This window comes from Capricornis sumatraensis, chromosome 1, assembly GCF_032405125.1.
Source record: "Capricornis sumatraensis isolate serow.1 chromosome 1, serow.2, whole genome shotgun sequence".
Lineage (NCBI taxonomy): Eukaryota > Metazoa > Chordata > Mammalia > Artiodactyla > Bovidae > Capricornis > Capricornis sumatraensis.
In genome coordinates, this window is record NC_091069.1 from 94,208,535 (window position 1) to 94,232,791 (window position 24,257).

At 36.3% G+C, this 24,257-nt stretch overlaps 1 protein-coding gene across 4 annotated transcripts in view; it reads right to left on the reverse strand.

Annotated features, from left to right (window-relative positions):
* The window catches only part of EXOC6B (exocyst complex component 6B), a 711,360-nt gene that overhangs the window by 303,277 nt on the left and 383,826 nt on the right, over window positions 1-24,257 (reverse strand). For all 4 annotated transcript variants that reach the window (XM_068984191.1, XM_068984200.1, XM_068984185.1 and 1 more), the window contains exons 12-15: window positions 10,280-10,351; window positions 9,345-9,442; window positions 7,776-7,881; window positions 6,816-6,925 (exon numbers count right to left, since the gene is read on the reverse strand). In XM_068984191.1, coding sequence (XP_068840292.1) covers window positions 6,816-6,925; window positions 7,776-7,881; window positions 9,345-9,442; window positions 10,280-10,351 — 386 coding nt within the window. The remainder of the gene's footprint in view (window positions 1-6,815; window positions 6,926-7,775; window positions 7,882-9,344; window positions 9,443-10,279; window positions 10,352-24,257) is intronic.

The window sequence follows — 24,257 nt, forward strand, 5'->3', positions numbered from 1 at the left end:
TAAAGGAACAACCTGACTGAATAATGTAAAAATCTATGAGTCTAATACAATAATAGGAGATCATAGGTAGACAGATAGAAAGATAAACAGACAGGTAAACAGGTAATGCAGAAGGATTCCTTAATACAGAATGTGAAGTAATACATATTGACATGTTCAGTTGCTCCCCAGAGAAGAGAATGGCAAACCACTCCTGTATTCTTGCCTGGAGGATTCTATGGACTCAGGACCCCTGGAGGCTACAGTTTATGGGGTCACAAAGAGTCAGATGTGATTGAGTGACTCTCACACACACATACACACACACACACAGAGTTGCTCAGTAGTGTCTGAGTCTTTGTGACTCCAAAGACTGTAGCCCCCAAGCTCCTCTTCTCTCCTCTCCCTCTCCTCCATGGGATTGTCCCAGCAAGAACACTGGAGTGGGTGCCATTTCCTCCTCTAGGGGATCTTCCTGACCCAGGATTGAACCTGAGTCTTCTGTACTCCAAGCAGATTCTTTACTGTTGCTCCAATGAAGTAGCCCCTTAAGGAATAAATAATCTTATATTAACTAAATTATCAGAGGAAAAAAACTGATTCAGGCAAGAATCATTAATGAATACTATAGTGAAAGACATCTAGTAACTAAAAGAATAAATACATGGTCTCAAAGTACTTTAATACAAACATTACTTATTACAAAAGGAAAAATGGAAACTATACACAGAAAACAAAAATCTTAACTAGATAATTAAAATTAATATGAACCATAAGACATTAAAATGCTAAACACCCATAGGTACATATAGAGAGACAGTAGAGGAGGGGAAAAGAAAGTAATAAAGTCAATATGGCAACATTTCAAAAAACTGAAGAATTTGGGGGAAAAAGCTTTCAGTTCAGCACATTTTCAAAATTCTTATGTAATGTTGAAATTATCTGAAAATAACATGCTAAAAAAGGTTATAAGAAATAGAAGAGACAAATGCATACCATAAAAGAAAGTGGTAGTTGTATTAATACAAAGCAAGCAAGACATCAAGACTATTTTAAATTTTATTCCATTGATCTATATTTCTGTCTTTGTGCCAGTACCATACTGTCTTGATGACTGTGGCTTTGTAGTAGAGCCTGAAGTCAGGCAGGTTGATTCTTCCAGTTCCATTCTTCTTTCTTAAGATTGCTTTGGCTATTCGAGGTTTTTTGTATATCCATACAAATTGTGAAATTATTTGTTCTAGCTCTGTGAAAAATACCGCTGGTATCTTGATAGGGATTGCACTGAATCTATAGATTGTTTTGGGTAGTATACTCATTTTCACTATATTGATCCTTCTGATCCATGAACATGGTGTATTTCTCCATTTATTAGTGTCCTGTTTGATTTCTTTCACCAGTGTTTTATAGTTTTCTATATATGGGTCTTTTGTTTCTTTAGGTACATATATTCCTAAGTATTTTATTCTTTTTGTTGCAATGGTGAATTGAATTGTTTCCTTAATTTCTCTTTCTATTTTCTCATTATTAGTGTATAGGAATACGAGGGATTTCTGTGTGTTGATTTTATATCTTGCAACTTTACTATATGCATTGATTAGCTCTGGTAACTTTCTGGTGGAATCTTTAGGGTTTTCTATGTAGAGAATCATGTCATCTGCGAATAGTGAGAGTTTTACTTCTTTTCCAATTTGGATTCCTTTTATTTCTTTCTTTGCTCTGATTGCTGTGGCCAAAACTTCCAAAACTATGTTGAATAGTAGTGGTGAAAGTGGACACCCTTGTCTTGTTCCTGACTTTAGGGGAAATGCTTTCAATTTTTCACCATTGAGGATAATTTTGACGAAGGAGGCAAGAATATACAATGGAGAAAAGACAATCTCTTTAACAAGTGGTGCTGGGAAAACTGGCCAACCACTTGTAAAAGAATGAAACTAGAACACTTTCTAACACCATACACAAAAATAAACTCAAAATGGACTAAAGATCTAAATGTAAGACCAGAAACTATAAAACTCCTAGAGGAGAACATAGGCAAAACACTCTCTGACATAAATCACAGCAGGATCCTCTATGACCCACCTCCCAGAATATTGGAAATAAAAGCAAAAATAAACAAATGGGACCTAATTAAAATTAAAAGCTTCTGTACAACAAAGGAAACTATAAGCAAGGTGAAAAGACAGCCTTCAGAATGGGAGAAAATAACAGCAAATGAAGCAACTGACAAAGAATTAATCTCAAAAACATACAAGCAACTCCTGCAGCTCAACTCCAGAAAAATAAATGACCCAATCAAAAAATGGGCCAAAGAACTAAACAGACATTTCTCCAAAGAAGACATACAGATGGCTAACAAACACATGAAAAGATGTTCAACATCACTCATTATCAGAGAAATGCAAATCAAAACCATAATGAGGTACCATTTCTTGCCAATCAGAATGGCTGCTATCCAAAAGTCTACAAGCAATAAATGCTAGAGACGGTGCAGAGAAAAGGGAACCTTCTTACACTGTTGGTGGGAATGCAAACTAGTACAGCCACTATGGAGAACACTGTGGAGGTTCCTTAAGAAACTGGAAATACAACTGCCATACAATCCAGCAATCCCACTGCTGGGCATACAAACCGAGGAAACCAGAATTGAAAGAGACATGTGTACCCCAGTGTTCATCGCAGCACTGTTTATAATAGCCAGGACATGGAAGCAACCTAGATGTCCATCAGCAGATGAATGGATAAGAAAGCTGTGGTACATATACACAATGGAGTATTGCTCAGCCATTAAAAAGAATACATTTGAATCAGTGAGGTGGATGAAACTGGAGCCAATTATACAGAGTGAAGTAAGCCAGAAAGAAAAACACCAATACAGTATACTAAGACATATATATGGAATTTAGAAAGATGATAACGATAATCCAGTATGCGAGATAGCAAAAGAGACACATATGTATAGAACAGTCTTTTGGACTCTGTGGGAGAGGGCAAGGGTGGGATGATTTGGGAGAATGGCATTGAAACATGTATGAGAATGGCATGTGAAACGAATCATCAGTCCAGGTTCGATGCATGATACAGGATGCTTGGGGCTGGTGCTCTGAGATGACCCAGAGGGATGGAATGGGGAGGGAGGTGGGGGGGGGGAGGTTCAGGATGGGGAACATGTTTACACCCATGGTGGATTCATGTTGGTGTATGGCAAAACCAATATAATATTGCAAAGTAATTAGCCTCCAATTAACATAAATAAATTTATATTAAAAAATAAATGCATTTTAAAAAGACTACTTCAATTTTTAACACAAAGAAGGATATTTCATTAAATTTAAAAGATGAATACAACAAGAATATATCATAATTCAAACTGTGCATAACCTTAAAAAGATATATTCAAATAAATGAAGCAAACTTGAGAGATCTCAAAAGAGAAATAGATAAATCTACAATCATATTTGGATAGTTTAACACTCGTCAGTAATTGACAAAAAAGCAGACTTAAAAAAGAGAGGATACAGAAAATTGTACAATAATATTAATATTAACAAATTTAATCCAGTTGTCATTTAGAGAATACAACATTCAGCAACTAAAGATACAGATTTTATTCAAATATACATGGAACACTATTGTAACTGGATTTAAATTTACCATTTTCTTAGTTGATCTCTATTTGTTCCACCTGTTCTATGGCCCATTTAATTCTTTAGTTGGTTGTTTCTGGATTGAGTATTCTTTCTATGATTCCTTTTCATTTTCATTACTGGCTTATTACTTTTACTTTTTTCATGGTTTTGACCATTTTTTCAGTGGATGTTCTAGATCATATTACTTCATGCATAATGTAAAATCCTTAAATAGTAAATCAAATTCCTCTCTTATATTCTTTGTCCTATTACTATCATATATTTACTTTTATAGTTACATTTCTTTACCAGACACTATCATTATTTTTCATGTACACAAGCAATTTTCTGTAAGACCAATTAAAAGTAGAGGAATGACATTAGAAATAGCAGAACAGGAAGTCCTGCATTCATATTCCTTCTCAGCAACAATTATTTGGCAAGCAAGCAGAGACAAAAGTACTTTTGTGAAACTCTGGATTGAAGAAAGGAAACTGTAAAACTCTGGTAGCATCCAAGACCAAGGAGGGTTGCTTTTAGAAGGCAAGCATAAACTCACTCATGTGGCATACCTGCTAACTTAGTCCTAGCTACAGACCCAGGAACAGACTCTGACCCTTGACAGCCTATGGACATGGCCTATTTGACCTTGCCACCATCACCAGTTGAAAAACAACCCAGGAAGAGTCATGCAAACCTGTGCTTTGGATAATAGGTCCACCAACCTCAGTTCCAGCTGTAAACTGAATTGTTCCATGACCCAACTCCAGCTCCTATTAGCTGCAAACCCTGCCTGCCTATGACTTGGCAGAAACATGCTCATTCATGAATCTAGGCAAATTCTCCAACCTTTGTCTGACTGCAAATACTAAAAAAATCCCTATAACATTGCCCCATATATTCATAGCCACAGACCAGGAACACTCCTGCCTACTCAGAGACCTGCTGGAGCAATAACCTTCCATGCACCTGGAGGAAGGGCCGCCAATATCAAAACTGACTACAGGGTTTAATGTGCCCGCACAACCTGGCTTTAGCCTGCTTTATCCATGGACGGGAGGCAGTTGTGCCTGCCAGGGATCCAACAGGAGACATGCCTATATGTACCCCTAGAGATAGGCCCAGTGACCTCAGTCTCACTGTGGATCTTGAAGTGGCTGTGCAATCTGGCTTCAGCCATTCCCAACTATGATCTAAGAGAAACCCTACTTTTCCAGGAACCCACCAGAAGGAAACCCCCAAAGCATCCCCAGATGAAGTCCTCAGTGCAGTTGCAGAGCCACAATCTAGCAGTCATTCTAATTGTGAAACCCCGAAGTAGACCTGTGATTTGGCTCCGGGCCCTTTCAGGCATGGTACAGAAATAGTCCTGCCACCCTGTGGCGTAGGGGAGACATATATCTCCATGTCCCCAGAGAAGCACAAAGGCAGAGTCACCAATACAAAGCTACGTGGACCAAAAAGAATCAAACAACCTGACACCACCAAAGAAAATAAATATGAGTTCCACTAATAAATCCCAAAGAAACTGAGACATACAAATTGCCCTAAAAAGAATTTGAAATATTGTATTAAGTTCCATAATATGCAAGAGAACAGAGAGAGACAACAAAATGAAATCTGGAATACAATGCACAAATAAAATGAGAAGTTTAATAAAGATATAGAAACTATAAAAAAAGAACACAAGTCAAATCTTGGAGCTGAAGTATACAATAAAAGAATTAAAAAATACTTAGAGCATCAACAGCAGACTAAATAATGCAGAAGAAAGAATCAGGGCATTGGAAAACAGGCCATTTAAAAACGGAAAGAGGAACAAAGAGAAAAACTATAAAGAAAGCATGAGAGACCTATTCAGCTCAGTCACTCAGTTGAGTCCGACTCTTTGTGACCCCGTGAACCACAGCACGCCAGGCCTCCAAGTCCATCACCAACTCCCAGAGGCCACCCAGACCCATGTCCATCGAGCCAGTGATGCCATCCAACCATCTCATCCTCTGTCGTCCCCTTCTCCTCCTGCCCTCAATCTTTCCCAGCATCAGGTCTTTTCAAATGAGTCAGCTCTTCACATCAGGTGGCCAAAGTATTGGAGTTTCAGCTTCAACATCAGTCCTTCCAATGAACAATCAGGACTGATCTCCTTTAGGATGGACTGGTTGGATCTCCTTGCAGTCCAAGGGGCTCTCAAGAGTCTTCTGCAACACCACAGTTCAAAAGCATCAATTCTTCATTGCTCAGCTTATAGTCCAACTCTCACATCCATACATGACCCCCGGAAAAACCATAGCCTTAACTAGACGAACCTTTGATGGCAAAGTAATGTCTCTGCTTTTTAATATGCTGTCTAGGTTGGTCCTAACTTTACTTCCAAGGAGTAAGCATCTTTTAATTCATGGCTGCAATTACCATCTGCAGTGATTTTGGAGCCCAGAAAAATAAAGTCAGCCACTGTTTCCACTGTTTTCCCATCCATACCATTAAAAAAACAAAAACCCTGCTTATTTAATTTATATGCAAAGTACATCATACAAAATGCCAGGGTGGATGAATCACAAACTGGAATCAAAACTACCAGGAGAAATATCAACAACCTCAGATATGAAGATGATACCACTCTAAAGGCAGAAAGTGAAGGAACCAAAGACTCAAGAAGGAAAGCTATGACAAACCTCACATGACAGTGTATTAAAAAAGCAGAGACATCATTGTGCTGATAAAGGTCTGCATACTCAAAGCTATGGTTTTTCCAGTATCATGTACAGATGTGAGAACTGGATCATAAAGACTGCTTAGTGCCAAAGAATTGATGCTTTCAAACTGTGATGCTGGAGAAGGCTCTTGAGATTCCACTGGATAGCAAGATCACAGCAAGAATTTCACATGCCACTCCTCTACTGGCCTTAACATTTCATCAATATAATGTAAAAACAAGAATATTATACTACTCTTTTCTAGTTAACTCTCACTAGAAATGCAAATCTGTAAAGGAAACAGTAGAGAATAAAGTAAGTAATATAAAAAGAAATTATTCAAGAGTTTCCAACTTCCCTTTTTTTTACCTGACCATATAAATAGGGCAGTGGCATACCATACAAGGCTAATATTAAGACTTTCAAACCTGGAACTGAAGGGAAAATCAAAATTATTCCAGAATATTTATGTATATCTCAGTATCTACTGCACCTCCATTATTTCATACTATACCTTAGATGAAGATCTTCTGAAAACTTCAGACAGGCGTAGATAAATTCTTTAATTTGGTTGTAAACTTTTGGCACAAATTCAGAAAATGGAAACTTTTTTGGGAATGATTGCTGTAAAAGCAAGAATTAATGAAAGTTACAAATGACCATACATTGAAAATACCTACTAACTAATTAAAATGCAAAAGAGATTTTCTTGCACACTAGGAACTGCCTTCTTAACAACTCTACATTTTAAAAACATATTTATGACAGTTTTCTAATACTAAAAAGAATAAGATTAAATTAAGTAAACGATTCTAACATCCTGTAAAACCCAATAAACAAATTCTGATACATACTCAGCAATAAAAAGGAATGAGTTATTGATATGTGCAACTTAGATGAGTCTCAAAAGCATTATCTTCAGTGAAAGAAGCCAATCTCAAATGGTTACACACTATATAACTCTTTATAAGGCCTTTCAGAAAAGGTAAAAGTAGATGGATAGCAACGATAGTTGGTTGCCAAAAGCTAGGGGTTGAGGAGTAATTGGTTAAGAAGGTATAGCATGAGGGAATTTGGAGGAATCATGAAACTGTTCTGCAACATGGTTGTGGTAGTACATCCACCACAAAGCACAGTAAAAACCAATACAATTATATAGCAAGGTAAATTTTACTGTATACTTTGGGGATAAAATGTCCTCAAAGTATAAGAAAAGCAAATATTTAAACATGTAAGTCAAAAGGAAACACTGCCAGAAATCTCCTAAACACTTCAGAGGTGACAATACCCCAAAGCCATTTACTGATTGATTCCCCAAACAGGAACTTCTGCTCCTCTAAGCCGAAAAATCATCCTTTGAAGCTGTTTTAGATTCCTAACTCACTGAGTTAGAAACTATGCCTTTAATGAGACTGATACAAAGAAAGCTTTAAGAGAATGGCAAATCAGAGAAGTTTATTTTAGTGTTCCTTACCTTTTCCAGCTCTGTATCTTGGAAAGGGAACTGTCCTATCACCTTTTTATACATCTCTTCACTTGTTACTGGTATAGGACTGTAGTTGTCAGAATCAAGTATGTTTCTATAAAGAAAATAAAAGAAGAAAGGAAAGGAGGGAGGGATAAAATAAAAAAGGAAAGACAGGTGGGTTCATCAGTAGAGTGATCACAAATAACTTTCATAATAAACATTTCTTAGTCCCTAATCTATTCTTTTTACAGTACAGCTATTTGGTCTTAGGTAAGGACATCTTAAAAAAAAAACACAAAAGGAAAATTGCATTCTAAAACAAATAGAACACAAATATAAAGATGACCTCATAGTATTTGAGATTTACAGCTCAGACAGAAAATTTCAAGGCAACATGTTGAAGCCTTAAGGCAAATGAGAAGCAGCAGCAACAACAAAAAATGTGAGCTCTGGAAAAGGCAAAGAGGTTTTATATGCTTTCTTAAAAAAAAAATAAAGACTTTTCTTTAATTCTAGGCTAGATTTTCTATTTTATCAAACTATGTTCATGTACTTCATCTACTGCTTCAAGAATGACTTTTTCTTCATCCAAAGGTCCTGTGTCCTTAACTAGGCTAGGAATTCTCCAGAGCAGAGGCCATACTACCAAAATCAAAAAAGAAATTTACTGAAGGTTTCAGATCAGATGCACTTGGATATATCATGGTACTAATTTTCAAAGACAATCTCCCCTAAAGAAAATTTTATCATTAACAAACAGGATTTTTTATAAATACAAATTTATATTAATATACTAATGAGTTACACTACATAATTATCAGCTATATGTTTATAAAATGTGAAGAGTAAGATTAATGGGACAATGTAATACCTTAAAGCTATAAGAACTTGAAAACAAAGTAAGCTGACCTAGGGAAGTGGTCCTGCAGTAAGCAGAAAGATCACTTTAAATGAAGAAACAAGTGAGTTGACATGAGTTATGTGTGAGGAAAACATGTCCAAGGAAATATTTGTAAGAGAAGGTGTAATACAATAATTTTCTTAGTGTTGTATGCATGTTGCAGTAACTATTTAAATAATATGCTTCAAATATTAGATTATAATAGATCTCTTCTTTGGATATGGAGAATAAAGAAAATGAGGAATAACATGAGTGAGTCTTCAAAAAAGTTCTAAAAAAGCTTAATTATTAAAAGGGTTCAAAATCCACTATCCTACAAGCGAGACATAGATTAGGCATGATCCCCAAAGAGAAAATCAAAAATCAAATTAAGATGACACAAGGTGATCTGGTTGGTATGAACCAAGGTATTTGCCATTTATTCAATGAAACAAATCTGGGGATTTGGGGACTCCTCGCATAGTATGTACTAATATCCAGAGTCTGAATGTCTTGGGAACTTTATTTGGGATACCATTACTACTTAATTGAATTCCCAATCATAACTGGAATTAGACCTAGAAAAAAATAAGCCACATACACTTGGTGCTTATTATACCTGAAAACCCGTATTTATAAAGACAAGTGTACAAACATGCATGCCCCCACACACACAACTATAGATAATTTCTCACCTGAAAATACCTGACCACTTCTTTAGCAAAGTTTCACTATACTGGTCTCTGATTTCTAATAACATGTCAAAAAGCTGATTTACAGGAAAACCATATACCTGAAACAAAATAAGAAAAAAGCTTCATTTTTTAAGGTGATTTTTTTTGGGGGGGGGGCTGTTTTTATTTTATTTTTATTTTTGCTTTATTTTACTTTACAATATTGTATTGGTTTTGCCATACATTGACATGAATCCACCACGGGTGTACATGCGTTCCCAAACATGAACCCCCCTCCCACCTTAAGGTGATGTTTTTTAAACAACATGAGAGAGATTAGGCACTGAAAGATAATTTTGTTCTTTGGACAACAATTTAAATAAAACCATGATACAAGAATCTTCCATTCCCACCTAATATCTAGTGTTTATCCTCAATAATTAAAATATATACCAAAATATTTGAGCCAGTCAGAAAAAAATAAAAAGATGAACATTAGAATTAATATATATTGGATATAACTGTCAATGAAGTTTTCCCTATAACTCCTTCTGTAACTCTTAGCAACTTTTAAGAGTAGGGTCAGAAAATGAGAATGCTACCAATCTTACCCACTTCTAATGTTATTATATTGAATATAATATGTGGTTCATATCAATAATCATTATTCAAAATAGTAGGTAAGAAAATAGTTTAAGAACTAATGTAGTGAGTCATTTAATCGATTTGCTTTGAGGAAAAAAAAGGGGGGATGAGAACAAATTATGAGAACATAATAGACAAGGTGATGACCAGGAAATGCTACAAAGAGATAAAAATTATCTAGCTCAAGGAAAAGAAGAAACACAACTAAAAAGAAAAAGGTACTTACTCAAGCTTAGATAGACAATCAAAGGATATAGAGCTGATGAAACACTCTCATCTAGGTTAAGTCTACATAAACATAAGCCACAAACCTGAAGTGTGTCAGCAAAAAGCACAATGAGGTTCTTCAAATCTAACACGAGGTTTGGATCAGAGCAGTAAGACTAAAGGAAATAAAAAACAATGAGGAAAAACATATTTATTAAAAACAAAACTAACTTTTGATTTATTCAATTACTTAATGCTTCACCTGGTGCAGGCTCTCTGGAAAGCCTTCCTGGTTTAAGGTAACACCAGATACAGTCAGGGGAAAGTGAGTATAAAGACTCCAATAATCCATGGTCTACATTTTTAACTTTTGGAAATTTAAAAACACACTTCTAAATAACTATCTGGTTAAAGAAGAAATCAAAGCTGATACTGCAGATTATTTTAAAACAAACAGTAAAAAAAAAAAAGTTCATATTAAAACTTATAGAATACAGCTAATGCCATTTAAAAAATATATGTGAACATTAGAAAACATAAAAGACTTATAATAAACTAAGAATTCAACACATGAAGCAGGCCAAAAATTAAAATAGACCATAAATGAGAGAACAAAATTGATAAAATAAAAAGCAGACATTAATGACACAGAGAAGACATGAAAGATTTGATCCATGAAATCAAAAACGCAAGTTAAACATAAAATCAGTAGGACAGACAAATCACAGGTAAGTCCAATTAAACAGCAAAAAGAAACAACAATGCAAGGAATACAAAAAATAAATATAATACAGAAGAAAATAAAATCTACAAATAAATTCAATGTATAATCTCTTTTTTTTTTATTTTTTTATGTTCTTTTTTAATATATTTTTTTTTAATTTTAAAATCTTTAATTCTTACATGTGTTCCCAAACATGAAACCCCCTCCCACCTCCCTCCCCATAACATCTCTGTGGGTCATCCCCATGCACCAGCCCCAAGCATGCTGTATCCTGCGTCAGACATAGACTGGCGATTCAATTCTTACATGATAGTATACATGATAGAATGCCATTCTCCCAAATCATCCCACCCTCTTCCTCTCTCTCTGAGTCCAAAAGTCCGTTATACACCGCTGTGTCTTTTTTCCTGTCTTGCATACAGGGTCGTCTTTGCCATCTTTCTAAATTCCATATATATGTGTTAGTATACTGTATTGGTGTTTTTCTTTCTGGCTTACTTCACTCTGTATAATCGGCTCCAGTTTCATCCATCTCATCAGAACTGATTCAAATGAATTCTTTTTGACGGCTGAGTAATACTCCATTGTGTACATGTACCACAGCTTTCTTATCCATTCATCTGCTGATGGACATCTAGGTTGTTTCCATGTCCTGGCTATTATAATCTCTTAACAAATCTGAAAACTGAAACGACTTGGAAGGCATCTTCTTTACAAAGATGTATTATGTCACTATTTTTCAGTGACTTTTGATATTCAAATTCTCTTAAGTATAATTTGGTTACTTGCTCTCTACTTAACTCAATTCCTAAAGAAGGCATGTTGAATTCTCCCAAAGTGGTGTGGCCTCTCTTTCTTGTCCTACCACTATCAGTTTTTGTTTATATACATACTAATGCTTGCTTTTTCCGGTAAATGGGCTACTGTCTTTTTGATGGGTTAAAAATATTATCAGAACAAAATATTGCTCTCTTCTCCCATTTAACAATCTTTAACTTCAATCCAGTGTTCTTGAAGAATATTGCCCTTTCTGCTCCCCATTCTTCATTTTTAAACTTTCTATATAATCTTAATGCAGAAATTTCTCTTAGTAACCAAACTATAATACTTTCTACCGGTGATGTTTCTCATGAATACTGACATATTTGGACCTATTCTAGCCATCTAATTTTAAGTTTTCTATTTTCGATGATTCTTTCTTTTTTGTATCCTTTCATGTTTTTCATTGGATTAGTTTTTTCAAATTAGCTTATACTGGTTATTAATAACAATATATACTTTCTGTCAGAGGATGAGGTGGCTGGATGGCATCACTGACTCGATGGACAAGAGTTTGGGCAAACTCTGGGAGTTGGTGATGGACAGGGATGCCGGGCATGCTGTGATTCATAGGGTTGCAAAGAGTTGGACACAACTGAGCGACTGAACTGAACTGAACTGAACTGATACTTTCTGTCCACTGTTTACTTGAAATAATCTGTAGTGTCATTTTAAAAATGTTTTCAACATTAAGCCACTCCTCTTGTAGGGATTCTTAATAGCATTAAACTTTAGAAACAATGGGCTTCCCTGAAAGCTCAGTTGGTAAAGAATCTGCATGCAATGCAGGAGACCCCGGTTCTATTCCTGGGTTGGGAAGATCCCCTGGAGAAGGGAAAGGTTACCCAGTCCAGTATTCTGGCCTGGAGAATTCCATGGGCTGTACAGTCCATGGGGTTGCAAAGTCAGACACAACTGAGCAACTTTCACTTACAAACAACTGATCAGTTATTTAAATTTATCTATGAGTTTTACTCTCATATTTTGCACGCATTTTATTTATTCTCACCCCATCTCGTATTTTGAAATTTTTTTTCATTTTTGGTAAGACATCAGTATCAAGATAGGATGGGTGAAAAGTAAACTTTGCATCCTCATGTGTTTGGAAATGTCTTTCTTTTGCACTCAAACTAAAATACACAATTTCAGACATGAGAAAACTGCCTGCCTCCTTTACTCTGCCTGACAAAAAGATGCATCCTTTGAGCTGTAATAATCTAGTCGTTTTCTACTACAGGGAAATTTCCCTCGTTCATTTAATTATTAAGGTCCCTCCTTTGTGACTATATTTTACTTCTAAATCTCCACTAAATACAACCAAAATCTACATCAATTATCCATGTTTCTTAATTTTTCATTCATATTTTCCTCCTCTTTCTATCTCTGCTCTATATTGGGGTTATATATTTGACTCTGTCTTCTTGATCACAGAATGATATTCACTTTTATCTATTCAATCAGAATTAAATTTCTCTATTACGGTAGTCATAAATCTCAAGAAAACAACATTAATCTTTGATTTCTATCCTTCTGTGGCTTCCTTCCTTCCTTTTCCTCCTTCTTACATTTTGTATAACTGTGAATATAGTATACATAAAGAAAATAATAAATAAAACCTATACATGTAATTTTACCAGGCAAACATAACTGATCAGCACCAGCATATCAGAAACTCAAAAACAACTTCTTTCCTTTCCACTCAGGAAAACATTATCATGATGTTTATTATAATCATTATATATCTTTCTTTCATTCTTTTTTCTTTGTAGTTTTTAGCTTAATAGATCTTATTTTTTAGAGCAGTTTTGCATTTAGAGATAAATTGAACAGGAAGTACAGAGTTTCCCATATATCCCTTCATACAGACACTCATGCACAGGTTCCCTTATTATAACATTTTCCCTTAGTGTGGTGACATTTGGTACAGTTGGTGAACCAATACTGACACATTATTCACATTATTATTGTTAACTAAATTCTATAGCTTACTTAGAGTTTACTCTCTGTGTTATATAATCTATGGGTTTTAACATAAGCATAATGATGTATTCCACCATTACAATATCATACAGAATAGTTTCACTGCCTGCCCTAGAAATTCCCTATCTTCCTCTATTTATCCCTCAAGCCTTCTCCCAAATCCTAGCAACCCTTATCTTTTTATTGCCTCCTTAATTTTGCCTTGTCAAGAATATCATATAATTGGAATTATATGAATATGTAGCCTTCTCAGTTTGGGTACTTTCACTTAGCAATATGCACTTAGCTTCCTCCATGTCTTTTTGTGGGTTAACAGATTATATCTTTCATTTGCCATTGAGTAGTATTCAATTATAAGGATGTACTAGAGTTCAAGCAAGAGTTCATCCATTCACCTATTAAAGGACATCTTGGTTACTTCCAGGTTTTGGCTATTTTGAATAAGCTGTTATAAACACTAGTGGGCAGGTTTTTGTGTTAACATACGTTTTCAACACATTTGGCAAATACCTATACTGCATACCTACTTGCTGCATATTATATCTATTTGCATTTTCTATAAACTTCCAAATTCTCTTCTAAGCTGGCTGTACCATTCTCCATTCCCATCAGCAATGAGAGTACCAGTTGTCCACATTCTCTCCAGAATTTGGTGCTTTCAGCATTATAGTCATTCTACTGGGCATGTGGTGGTAGTTCACTGATATTTTAATTTGTAATTTCCTGATGACATATGACATATGACAATAGAGTTTTGCAAAGAGAATGCACTGGTCATAGCAAACACCCTCTTCCAACAAAACAAGAGAAGACTTTACATATGGATATCACCATATGGCCAACACCGAAATCAGACTGATTATATTCTTTGCAGCCAAAGATGGAGAAGCTCTGTACAGTCAGCAAAAACAAGACCAGGAACTGACTGTGGCTCAGATCATGAACTCCTTATTGCCAAATTCAGACTCAAATTGAAGAAAGTAGGGAAAACCACTAGACCATTCAGGTATGACCTAAATCAAATCCCCTATGATTATACAGTGGAAGTGAGAAATAGATTTAAGGGACTAGATCTGGTAGACAGCATGCCTGATGAACTATGGACAGAGGTCCATGACACTGTACAGGAGACAGGGATCAAGACCCTTCCCAAGAAAAAGAAATACAAAAGAGCAGAATGGCTGTCTGAGCAGGCCTTACGAATAGCTGTGAAAAGCAGAGAAGTGAAGAGCAAAGGAGAGAAGGAAAGATATACCCATTTGAATGCAGAGTTCCAAAGAATAGCAAGGAGAGATAAGAAAGCCTTCCTCAGTGATCAGTGCAAAGAAAATAGAGGAAAATAATAGAATGGGACAGACTAGAGATCTCTTCAAGAAAATTAGAGATACCAAGGTAATATTTCATGCAAAGATGGGCTCAATAAAGGACAGAAACGGTATGGACCTAACAGAAGCAGAAGATATTAAGAAGAGGTGGCAAGAATACACACGAACTATTCAAAAGAGATCTTCACGACCCAGATAATCACAATGGTATGATCATTCACCTAGAGCCAGACATCCTGGAATGTGATGTCAAGTGGGCCTTAGAAAGCATCACTATGAACAAAGTTAGTGGAGGTGATGGAATTCCAGTGGAGCTATTTCAAATCCTGAAAGATGATGCTGTGAAAGTGCTACACTCAATATGCCAGCAAATGTGGAAAACTAAGTAGTGGCCACAGGACTGGAAAAGGTCAGTTTTCATTCCAATCCCAAAGAAAGGCAATGCCAAAGAATGCTCAAACTACCGCACAATTGCACTCATCTCACACGCTAGTAAAGTAATGCTCAAAATTCTCCAAGCCAGGCTTCAGGAATACATGAACCATGAACTTCCAGATGTTCAAGCTGGATTTAGAAAAGGCAGAGGAACCAGAGATCAAATTGCCAACATTTGCTGGATCATCAAAAAAGCAAGAGAGTTCCAGAAAAACATCTATCTCTGCTTTATTGACTATGTGAAAGCCTTTGACTGTGTGGATCACAATAAACTGTGTAAAATTCTAAAGCAGATGGGAATACCAGACCAGCTGACCTGCCTCTTGAGAAATCTGTATGCAGGTCAGGAAGGAACAGTTAGAACTGGACATGGACTAACAGATGGGTTCCAAATCGGGAAAGGAACACATTAAGGCTGTAGATTGTCATCCTGCTTATTTAACTTACATGCAGAGTACATCATGAGAAACGCTGGGCTGGAGGAAGCACAAGCTGGAAGCAAGATTGCCAGGAGAAATATCAATAACCTCAGATATGCAGATGACACCACCCTTATGGCAGAAAGTGAAGAAGAACTAAAGAGCCTCTTGATGAGTGAGTGAAAGAGGAGAGTGAAAAAGTTGGCTTAAAGCTCAACATTCAGAAAACGAAGATCACGGCATCCAGTCCCATCATTTCATGGCAAAAAGATGGGAAACAGTGGAAACAGTGACTGACTCTGGTTGGGCTCCAAAATCACTGTAGATGATGTGCAGCCATGAAATTAAAAGACGCATACTCCTCAGAAGGAAAGTTATGACCAACCTAAACAGCATATTAAAAAGCAAAGACATCACTTTGCCAACAAAGGTCCATCTAGTCAAGGCTATGGTTTTTCCAGTGGTCATGTATGGATGTGAGAGTTGGACTCTAAAGAAAGCTGAGCACAGAAGAATTGATGCTTTCAACAGTGTTGTTGGTAAAGACTCTTGAGAGTCCATCCTAAAGGAGATCAGTCCTGGGTGTTCATTGAAAGGACTGATGTTGAAGCTGAAACTCCAATACTTTGGCCACCTGATGTGAAGAGCTGACTCATTTGAAAAGACCCTGATGATGGGAAAGATTGAGGGCAGGAGGAGAAGGGGACAACAGAGGATGAGATGGTTGGATGGCATCATCGACTCGATGGACATGAGTTTGGGTAAACTCCAGGAGTTGGTGATGGACAGGGAGGCCTGGCGTGCTATAGTCCTTGGGTCATAAAGAGTTGGACATGACTGAGCAACTGAACTGAACTGAACTGATGAAGTATGTTGTTAAGCATCTTTTTACATGCTTTCTTGATATTTGAGTATTTTCTGTGGTGAACTTTTGCCAATTTTTTAATTGGGTTGTTTTCTTACTGCTGAGTGTTAGAGTTCTGTATATATTTTCAATACCAGGCCTTTATCAGGAATGTGTTTTGCAAAGATTTTCTCCCGATTTGTGGCTTGTCAGTTCGTTCTCTTAATTTCATTGTTTTGTAATCATCTAAATATTCAGCCTTACTCAATATTTTTTCAACATTATGTAAATAGAGAAAAATCTGTATGTATAATTTTCTGTCCTGCTTTTATAATTCAACATTATACTTGTGAAATTCATCTACGCTACTGTATATAGCTGCAGGGTGGGCATTTTCATGCTGTGTAATATTCCATGCTATGAGTTTAACTCAGATTGTTCATTTTATTATCAATGGACATTTTGTTGTCTAGATGCTCATTGGTGTCCGTTCTTGGCAACCACATGGACTGCAGCACACCAGGTTTCCCTGTCCTTCACCATCTCCCAGAGCTCACCTGAACTCATGTTCATTGAGTCGCTGATGCCATCCAACCATTGACATTTAAGTCATTTCTAATTTTGAAAAGTGAACAATGCTGGAATGAATATTCTTGCATGTGTACTATGGTGCATTGGGGCAAGTTTCTCAAGGGAATATAGATAGTAAAAGAATTTGTGGTTAATGAGGATCATCTATTTAGAAGATTATGCTATTTTTTTAAAGGGTTTTATCAATTTACACTTATTCCCTTAGTAGTATATAAGAGTTCTGAATGATTCATGTCTTTATCAACATTTGTATTACTAATTTTTACATGTTATCTCGTTTTGTTTTTATCTGCCTTTCACCAATGCACTGAAGTTGAGCACATGTTTCTCAGCCAAGTGAATTCTTTCCTTAATGAAATAACTAAATCTTTTGCTTGTTATTTCTACTGAGATGTTTGTCTCTGTTGTGATGATGTATAGTGCAAATTTTTATATATTTTATGTTAGTTCTTTGCTGATACTCTGTTGAAGATATCATTTCTCACCATATGTCTTATTTTATCTACTATCTTTAATTTTTTTTGCTTTTTTCTTAGTTTTAATGTAGGCTAATATATGAATCTTTATGGTTAGTGTCTCTTTTGTATTTTAGTTAGGAATTCCTTCCATATCCTAAACCACAAAGATATTCTCTTACACTATCTTGTAGAAAATTTATGGTCTTACATTTCACATTTTGGTATTTTACCAACCTGAAACTTTTTTTTGGTATAATTATCTCCCCCATACTGATAATCAATTGTTCTAGTACTATTCATTGAAAAGTCTGTTCTCTACCCACTGACCAGCAACAGTCTTTGATAAATACCAAATTTTTTTTTGAGGCCTATATTCTGTTCCATTATCTATCCAATGACAGTACCAGAGTGTCTGATATTCATTTAGTAAGATTTTTAAATCAAGTCTTCATATTTGGTAGAGAAAAACCACCTTGCCTTCAGTCTTAAGGAGTCTCTTAGCTATTCTTCGCTTTTGTACTGGCTTAAAAATATTATAAATCAAATTGCAAAGGTACTCATCTTTCCAAAAATAAGATTATGGAGATTTTAATTGGCATTGAATTAAATTTATAGATAAATTTTAAGACAGTAGGTATCTACAATAATAACTCTTCCAATCACTGAACATGATATTACTCTCAGTTTTATTTAGGTCTTCTTTAATTCCTTTCCATCTCTCAAAAATATTTTTGAATTTTCTCCATGTAGGTCTTGACATATTATGTTAGGTATATTTCTACTACTTTTAATGTGTGCTATTGTATCAATTTTTATCTTTTAAAATTTTTAATTTTTCAAATTTTATTCCTGGATATAAAGTGACAATTAATTTTGCAACAGAGAATATGCTAAGCTCTTCCATTTATTATAATAATTTTTCTGTAAATTCCTTTGGATTTTCAATGTACTAAAACATATCATTGGCAAAAATGACAATGTTGCTTTTTCTTTTCAAAGGTTTATTTTCTAATTTATTTGTATTTTTATCTTTATAACACTAAATACAACTATATTTATGAATGAGCCTGTATATTTATGAGCTTATGAGTTATGCTATCCTTCTCTGGCTTCATTATCAAGATTACTTACACCTCATACAACTCATAAAATGAGTTAGTATTTTCCTTTTCAGTTCTCCAAGAATTTATGTAAGATAACAATTGAAGATAAAACTCCCCAAACCTGAAGATCTCTTTGAAGGAAGAACTGTGACTGCTTATCACTTACTTCAGATGCATTCTTAACCTGAAAGGAATAGTTTTCTCCAGCTTAATGTGGGGAGGGCACCATACTAGACTCTCCATCTCAGGTAGGCCCAAGAGATTATAAAATCTGAGTACAAATTGTCTGGACTAACAAGCAACCACAAGGGAAAGGCAGCTTATGTATTTCAGCATATCACTCTGAAATTCTGGACTCTCAATTTCCCCTGGATTTGGCCTGATTAATTCCTTAATAACCTTACTAAGCACTCTGAGACTTAATGTCTTATATGACGCATATACATAAAGCAGTACTTTTAGTTGTTTCCAGCCGAAGAGTTGCTATGAATAATCTAGCCTCCTATATTCCTAAAGTGAGAAATGATTATTTTATAAATTTTTCTCCTACTCCATGAAATACTTGTTTTTGCTAAAGAATAGCTATTCATTTTGATTATTAATGCCTTCTATATCATGTAAATATTGTTGTTCACTCACTTAGTCTTGTCCAACTCTGCGAGCCCATGGACTGCAGCACTTCAAGCTTCCCTGTCCTTCACTATCTCCCAAAGTTTGCTCAAACTCATGTCCGTTTAGTCTATGATGGATCCAACCATCTCATCCTCTATCACCCTCTTCTCCCCCTGCCCTCAGTGTTCCCCAGCATCAGGGTCTTTTCAAATGAGTCAGCTGTTCACATCAGGTGGCCAAAACATTGGTGCTTCAGCATCAGTCCTTCCAAAGAACAGTCAGGGTTGATTTCCTTTACGATTGACTGGTTTGATCTCCTTGCTGTCCAAGGGACTTTCAAGAGTTATCTCCAGAATCACATTTTAAAAGCAACAGTTCTTTGGTTCTCAGTCTTTTTTATGGTCCAACTCTCACATCCATACGTGACTACCGGAAAAACCATAGCGTTGACTATATGAACCTTTGTCAGCAAAGTAATGTCTCTGCTTTTTAATACAGGTTTGTCACAGAGCAGGCAATGGCACCCCACTCCAGTACTCTTGCCTGGAAAATCCCATGGATGGAGGAGCCTGGTGGGCTGCAGTCCATGGGGTTGCTAAGAGTCGGTCACGACTGAGAGACTTCACTTTCACGCATTGGAGAATGAAATGGCAACCCACTCCAGTGTTCTTGCCTGAGAGTCCCAGGGACGGGGAAGCCAGGTGGGCTGCCATCTATGGGGTCGCACAGAGTCAGACACAACTGAAGTGACTTAGCAGCAGCAGCAGCAGCTAGGTTTGTCATAGCTTTTCTTCCAAGGAACAAGCACCTTTTAATTTCATGGCTACAGTCACTGTCTGCAGTGATTTTGGAGCCCAAGAAAATGAAATCTGCCACTGTTTCCATTATTTCCCCATCTATTAGCCGTGAAGTGATGGGACTGGATGCCATGATCTTAGTTTTTTGAATGTTGAATTTTAAGCCACCTTGTTCACTCTTCTTTCACCTTCATCAGGAGGCTCTTTAGTTCCTCTTCACTTTCTATCACTGGAGTGGTATCATCTTCATATATGAGGTTCCTGATACTTCTCCAAGCAGTCTTGAATCCAGCTTGTGATTCATCCAGCTCAGCATTTTGCAGGATGTATTCTGCATATAAGGCAGATCTCTAAAGTATTTCCACCAAGATTTCTCCCAGCCTCATTCCTGCTCATGATATTTGTTGACTGAATTTAGAGTGTTCCTAGATTCCATTTGGAACACTTCCTGCTTTAACAAAACCCTCTGTTGCTGCTGCTGCTACTGCTGATGCTAAGTCGCTTCAGTCGTGTCCGACTCTGTGCAACCCCATAGACAGCAGCTCACCAGGCTCTCCTGTCCCTGGGATTCTCCAGGCAAGAACACTGGAGTAGGTTGCCATTTCCTTCTCCAATGCATGAAAGTGAAAAGTGAAAGTGAAGTCGCTCAGTCGTGTCAGACTCCTAGTGACCCCATGGACTACAGCCTACCAGGCTCCTCCATCCATGGGATTTGCCAGGCAAGAGTACTGGAGTGGGGTGCCACAAAACCTTCTACTTCATACTTAATCCAATATTTTCTTTCCTCAGGCTGAGTCATTATTCTGATTCCATCTGATTTTCTAAGTTCAGTAAATTTTTCAAATTTTCTAGCCTATAGAGATACACTTTGAACAGTTTTCCCTTTTAGTTTTTCTTACATTTTATTTCAATGTCAATTTGGTTAGGGGAGCTGAATGACACATATTCTCAGTATACCCTCTGATTCAAAAATGGGTGTGTGGGAGGGTGAATATGGCTGTGGGTGAGTATCAAACCACTATCACAGTATACACTCTTGTCTGCCTATCACATAATAAGAAAAGATGTCTAATGCTTAATAGCTATAAAACATGATGATTTTTGCCTATAGATTACATTGTCCCATAATTTAAATTATAAAAAGTATTTTTCCAGTATTATCAGATGATCTGCCTATCATTTTACTAGCAGTCAGGTAGTAAATCTTATAAAATCAGCACTGAGAATAATATACCTTTCAAAATGTTTCTAATTTATGCAAAGATTGATAATTCAATTAGAAAATACAAAGAGTTTTAATTAGTGACAGAAAGTTATAATTCTTATAAAAAAAATAACCACTCAGATAAAATGTTTCCTTTTGAGATTTGTTTTGATGTTTAGGTTGTCTATCTCTCTTTCTTGCTGAAAATATAATGCAGTAAATAGTATAATAGGATGGAACTGGTATACGTGGCATCAACTACACTATCTCATAATGGATAAATATGGTTCAGTGGGTAAATGCATGTAATGCTGAGTTATATTTTAATGCTTATGTTGAAATAAAATTCCAATACCACCCATTTAAAGTATATAATTCAATGTTTTTTTTTACATTAAAAAAAATATCTTTGCAGACAGGTATAAATATAACCATAATCAATTTTACAACATTTTCATCACCTCAAAGAGAAACCCTGTGCCCCTTAAGCTATCACCTGCTTATTCCTCATACCCACTTTCAGCCCTAAGAGACCACTAATTTCTTTATGCCTCTGTAGACTGATGCTGAACTGTTTTTTAAAAGTAGTTGTGTCATTTTTCCTTCAGTTCAAAAGAATATACAGTAGATCCACCGGTGAAAATTCCATTAAATTAATTTTCCATAGATATACACTTTCATCAGCACACTTGCAGTGTGTCCTATTCTTAATGATAATAAATACGATTGTATGATGAAGAAAACAGTGTATTTTCTTGCTGAGAGAGTTTTAAAGACTTGCCATAGTCTCAAATGTATCAGTCATACACAAAAAGTGAAGAACCACTGCTTTACCAAAAAAAAAAAAAATTGGAAGAAATCTAAGTTTTCTATAAGAAACATAGCTTTTCCCAGGAAAAACAAAATTGGTGAAATTAGAGAAATAGATATAAAATAAACAAAATCAAGGACTTCTCTCCCTTAGAATGACAGTAATACTGGTTAACAAATATGAGTTTGAAACAAATCTTCTTTAAAACAGTACCTGAAATAAACCATAAAATACCAAAATTAGGACGTAGACAGGAATACATAAAATAGTCTACCAAAAGACATAAAAGCAAATAGGTGAGAAAAACACAAACATTCCCAGTGAAAAAATACCAGATACTGAAATAGGTCAATTACCTCCATTTAAATGTGCAGATTTACTGCATAATAATACTATGATTCAGTTTTGGGGGAGGTGGAAGAAACACAAGCTGGAATCAAGATTGCCGGGAGAAATATCAATAACCTCAGATATGCAGATGACACCACCCTTATGGCAGAAAGTGAAGAGGAACTAAAAAGCCTCTTGATGAAAGTGAAAGTGGAGAGTGAAAAAGTTGGCTTTAAGCTCAGCATTCAGAAAACGAAGATCACAGCATCTGGTCCCATCACTTCATGGCAAATAGATGGGGAAACAGTGGAAACAGTGGCTGACTTTATTTTTGGGGGCTCCAGAATCACTGCAGATGGTGACTGCAGCCATGAAATTTAAAGATGCTTACTCCTTGGAAGAAAAATTATGACCAACCTAGATAGCGTATTGAAAAGCAGAGACATTACTTTGCCGACTAAGGTCCGTCTAGTCTAGGCTATGGTTTTTCCAGTAGTCATGTACGGATGTGAGAGTTGGACTGTGAAGAAGGCTGAGCGCCGAAGAATTGATGCTTTTGAACTGTGGTGTTGGAGAAGACTCTTGAGAGTCCTTTGGACTGCAAGGAGATCCAACCAGTCCATTCTGAAGGAGATCAGCCCTAGGATTTCTTTGGAAGGAATGATGCTAAAGCTGATACTCCAGTTCTTTGGCCACCTCATGCAAAGAGTTGACTCATTGGAAAAGACTTTGATGCTGGGAGGGATTGGGGGCAGGAGGAGAAGGGGACGACAGAGGATGAGATGGCTGGATGGCATCAGTGACTCGATGAACGTGAATCTGAGTGAACTCCAGGAGCTGGTGATGGACAGGGAGGCATGGCTTGCTGCGATTCATGGGGCTGCAGAGAGTCGGACACGACTGAGCGACTGAACTGAACTGAACTGAAGAGGTAAAAGGGATACAACAAAGCAATTCTTGAATTAGTCTAGAAGAACAATGAGATAAACAGTATATTTTAAAAGAGTATATTATAAGATATATATGCCCTAAAAAAATGAAAGCATACTATATCAAAGCCCTTAGTTCTTCATGTCTTTGCTCAAAAATGCCCTTGTAAGAAAGAATTTAGAAAGATGGTAACGATAACCCTGTATGCGAGACAGCAAAAGAGACACAGATGTATAGACCAGTCTTTTGGACTCAGTGGGAGAGGGAGAGGGTGAGGGTGGGATGATTTGGGAGAATGGCATTGAAACATGTATAATATCATATATGAAACGAATCGCCAGTCCAGGTTCGACGCATGATACTGGATGCTTGGGGCTGGTGCACTGAGACGACCCAGAGGGATACGTACCCAGAGGGTACGGGGAGGGAGGAGGGAGGAGGGTTCAGGATGGGGAACACATGTATACCTGTGGTGGATTCATGTTGATGTATGGCAAAAACAATACAATATTGTAAAGTAATTAACCTCCAATTAAAATAAATAAATTTATATTTAAAAAAAAGAAAGAACTTCGCATCCTATCACACACAAAATAAGATACTTTCCCCAATATTTCTTCTCTAGAAATCCCAATTATCCTTGCTTAGTTTTATTATCCTTCATGGAATTTATCAGTATTTGATGTGACATATTAACATT